This window comes from Echinops telfairi, unplaced genomic scaffold (genome assembly GCF_000313985.2).
Source record: "Echinops telfairi isolate 266 unplaced genomic scaffold, ASM31398v2 ScPeMD7_22;HRSCAF=79, whole genome shotgun sequence".
In the NCBI taxonomy this organism is placed as follows: domain Eukaryota; kingdom Metazoa; phylum Chordata; class Mammalia; order Afrosoricida; family Tenrecidae; genus Echinops; species Echinops telfairi.
The window spans coordinates 6057233-6061123 of record NW_022103919.1 but is presented as its reverse complement, the minus strand read 5'-3'; the positions used below and the strand labels follow the sequence as shown (position 1 = coordinate 6061123).

Sequence of the window (3891 nt, the reverse complement as noted above, 5' to 3'; positions counted from 1 at the left end):
GTGTGTGTGTGTGTGTGTGTGTGTGTGTGTGTGTGTCTGTCTGTCTGTCTTAGAGCTGTGCCCGTTTGCTCTGTGACTGTGGGCAGGCCCCTCAGCTTCTCTGGGCCTCAGACTCCCTGGGTTCAAATGCTCAGGGTAAACTGCTGTGAGGGACTCTGCCCAGTGAACCTGAGCCTCCGCATCCCAGTGCCCCTGCTGGGACCCTCCCCCTGCTGAGTGCTGGAGGGACCACCCAGGAACCACTGCCGCTGACTTGCCTCTGACTAACAGGGACCTCTTGGGGTAGGCCAGGGTTCCCCCGAGGGTCTCCAAGGCTGGACTCAGAGCCAACTGCCATGCCTTCCCTCTCGGGGCAGCTGGTAGAAGTGAACCCCTGCCCCCCAGGGCTCCTCATCCGACTGCCATGTGCACTTGGACATCCTCTGTGGTTAGGGCCCACGTAGCCACCCTGCCACTCCAGGGACCCAGTTTTAACCAGGCCTGCTGCCTCCGTTCACCCTGTCCAGGGTTCACAGCCTCCTGTGGCCCAGGCAACCCCAGCCCTGGTCTCGGTGGAAGCAGACAGACAGACCCCTTTTCCAGGGTGGCCATGGCACCTCTCTGCCTGGTTCCTTGGCGCCTCTCCCATCTCTTGCCTGCTCTGAGAAGGAGAGGAGGAAAGGGGAGGAGACTGGAGGGGAGGCCTGGCATGTGGATGCCACGGGTTGCAAGGGACCTTCAGTGACCAGCGCTCACTACCCCCAAAGCCCCTGCCCTGCTGTGCCAGTGTGGCCGTTTCATTGTTGCCACCTGAGTCCGAGTGGCAGGTAGCTGTGAGATCTCCGTAGCCCAGAGAGAAGGGTGTCGTGGTTACCTCCATTTGACAGGTGAGGAAACAGGTTCAGAGAGGTGAGGCCCCTTGCCTGAGGTCACCCAGGTGGACACAGCAGGGCCAGGGCCAGAGCCCAGTCCTGTCTGGCTTCAGGGCCATGCCCACCTCCTACTACTCCCTCCATGCACCCTGGCTCCCTCAAACCCACAGCTCCTAGCACACCTCCTGAGACCCAGCTCTCTGCAGAACTCCCAGCACTGGCAGCCTGCTGGCTGCCTGGTATCCTGGGTGCACATGGGTCCCCCACCTAATGATGTTGCATCTCTGTGAAGGGTTCCCAGGATCTATGGTCCCCATTTCTCTCTGCCTCGGTCTCCATTTTGCCCTTCTCCACCTGCTTTCCCTGTCTTGCTCCCCATCTCCCCTCTCCCCTGTGGCCCTGTTTCTCTGTCTCTCTCTGGGATGCCGTCTCTCATCTCTGCCTGTCTCTGTAGCGCCCCGACCCAGAACCAAGGGCCTTTGAGTCTTGTCCAGACTCCACCAAGGCCAGAGGCCTGGCCTTGGAGCTACTTCAGCTGAAAGCCCTAATGCTGAGTCTCTCCTCTGTCTGTCTGTCTGTCCAGCGGCCCACCTGCGGCTACATGCTGTGCACGGTGCTGCTGTCGCTGGCCGTGCTGCTGGCCCTGGCTGTCACCGGCGCTGTGCTCTTCCTGAACCACGCCCACACCCCGGGCACGGCGCCCCCGCCCGTTGTCAGCACGGGGTCTGCGGGGCCCAACAGTGCCCTGGTCACCGTGGAGAGGACCGACAGCTCCCGCCTCAGCATCCTCATCGACCCACGCTGCCCCGACCTCTCAGAAGGGTTCACTCGCCTGGAGGGGGCCCAGGCCTCGGTGCTGCGGGCGCTGACGGACCACCAGGCCGGGCCGAGGCAGGTGGGCGAGCAGGAGCAGGCACTGCTGGACACGCTGGCCGACCAGCTGCCCCGGCTGCTGGCCCGGGCCTCGGAGCTGCAGGCCGAGTGTGTGGGACTTCGCAAGGGCCACAGCCTGCTGGGCCAGGGGCTCAGCGCCCTGCAGAGTGAGCAGGACCGTCTCATTCAGGTAAGGAGCTGGCTGGGCACCTCAGTGTCCTGGGAGGTGGGCGTGGGGGGCATAGGGCTACTGTTGCTTCGTGCTGGCCCTGCTCTGGGCACTGATATCCACAACTTCACGGGCTCTCTAAGTGCTGGGACACTGGACAGGGGTTATTCCCAGACAGCGGTGAGCAGCAGGTGAGGCCAGAGTGGTAGCATCTCTTATCCCAGGCCACACAGCTCCTGGGGAGCAGTGCTAAGACTCGAACCCAGCTCCTCTTTCCGCCCCTCCCTCCCCGCCCCCCCCCCGGATGTCCAACAGTCAGACAGAACCCAGGGCTGGGGAGGGGTGGCCTTCCAAGTGCTCCATGCCCCAGGTAAGATGCAGGAGAGGAGCATTGCCCCACCCATCAGTGGACGGGAACCTTGAGGCTGGAAGAGGGAGGCACTGGTCAAGGACACATTGGCAATGTGCTGAGCAACAACTGCCACCACCACCACCCCCCCATGCACACACACGGTCCCACGGGGCCAGACAGAGCTGCGCCCCCCTCCTTTGTGCCCTAGTCCACTGCCAAGTGATGCCCACCACTCTCCAGGCGAGGAGAGACCAGTGGAGAGAGGCCAGCAGGACCCTTCTCCGGTCTACACCCTCCCCACCTCTACACTGCATCAAAAAACAAAACCCCCTTTATGTGAGCAGAAAGCCTCATCTTTCTCCCTTGGAGCTGGCTGGTGGTTTCGAACTGCTCGCCTTGCAGCTGAGCATGTAGCCACTCTGCCACCAGGGCCCCAGCCCTGCAGGCTGACTCTTTGTGCTGGCTGGCTGGTGGAGTTCTGGCCGCATTAGCTGGGTTTCCGCTGTTGGCTTAGAGAGCACGCGCCCTCGCCAGGAAGTCTGCCCTTTGCAGAATCAGGGCTTTCGGATCATCTCATCTCTCTTGCCCCATTTTCCAGAAAAGAACCACCGAGGCCCAGATAAAAACTCAGCTCACTGTCATCGATTTCATTCCGACTCCTGGTGACCCTCTAGGACAGGGTAGAAACCCCCCTGTGGGTCTCCGAGGCTGTAACTCGTTACAGGAGTAGAAAGCCTCATCTTTCTCCTGAGAAGCGCTGGTGGTTTCGAACTGCTGTTCTAGTGGATTGCAGCCCAGCGGGTAACCATGACACTACCAGGGCTGTGAGAGGGGTGGTGATTTCTTTAAGGTTCAGCGGGAGGCTCGCCTGGAACCTCATCTCCCGTCGCCCTGCCCAGCCTCTCTCCTTGCCCCCGTCATCCCTCTGACTCAGATCCCCAAGGACCTTGAGGCCAGGCCCCACTCCACACGCCCCACCAGTTCCTGCCAGCCCAGCTGCCCAGCCCCTTCCGCCTACCCCCCACCCACACCCTCACCAGGACGCCCAGATGACCAAGCAGTCCGGTCACCCAACAGCCTGTGAGCAATGGGCCTTTTCGCTGCAGCTGCAGCTGGAGAAACAACGGTCTTCATCACCCTGTCGGGGTGACTGATGGGGATGGCAGCTTCCTGCTCCCGGGGCGGGGGTGGGGAGGGGGTGTTTAGCTGCCCTTCCCGCTGCCCCCTCCATCTGCAACTTCCCCAGGCTCAGCAAGCTCAGGGAAACCCCGCCTCGCTCTGCAAATGCTAAGCCTCAAGTCAGCTCAAACCCAGGCCACAGATGCTCACTGTTAACGCTGGGCGGGAGCCTCGGGGTCCCCTCACCCATAACCTATGAAGAGGCAGAGAATGATTTCTGAAAGACTAATGGCTTTTCTGGGGCGCTGGAGTTCTGCGGCTCCCCTGATATATTTACTCCTCGAGAAAGGTCTGATTTGACTCACAGACCCGGGATGACTTCAGACACGATTTGTCTTTGTGTCCCGCTCGGGGGCAGCCAGCCGAGGCTCCTCACACTCCTCCAAGCTTCCCAGCCTCTCAGCCAAGAGGCCTGGGTTCTCCAAAGATAGGCCCGTGGGTACCCAGGGCAGAAGTGCCCTTGTGCT

The 3891-nt window shown here is 61.5% G+C and overlaps 1 protein-coding gene across 1 annotated transcript in view; it reads left to right on the top strand.

Annotated features, from left to right (window-relative positions):
- Positions 1-3891, top strand: part of FIBCD1 (fibrinogen C domain containing 1) — a 64180-nt gene that overhangs the window by 39106 nt on the left and 21183 nt on the right. The window contains exon 2 of the mRNA XM_045288520.1: positions 1435-1914. Coding sequence (XP_045144455.1) covers positions 1435-1914 — 480 coding nt within the window. The remainder of the gene's footprint in view (positions 1-1434; positions 1915-3891) is intronic.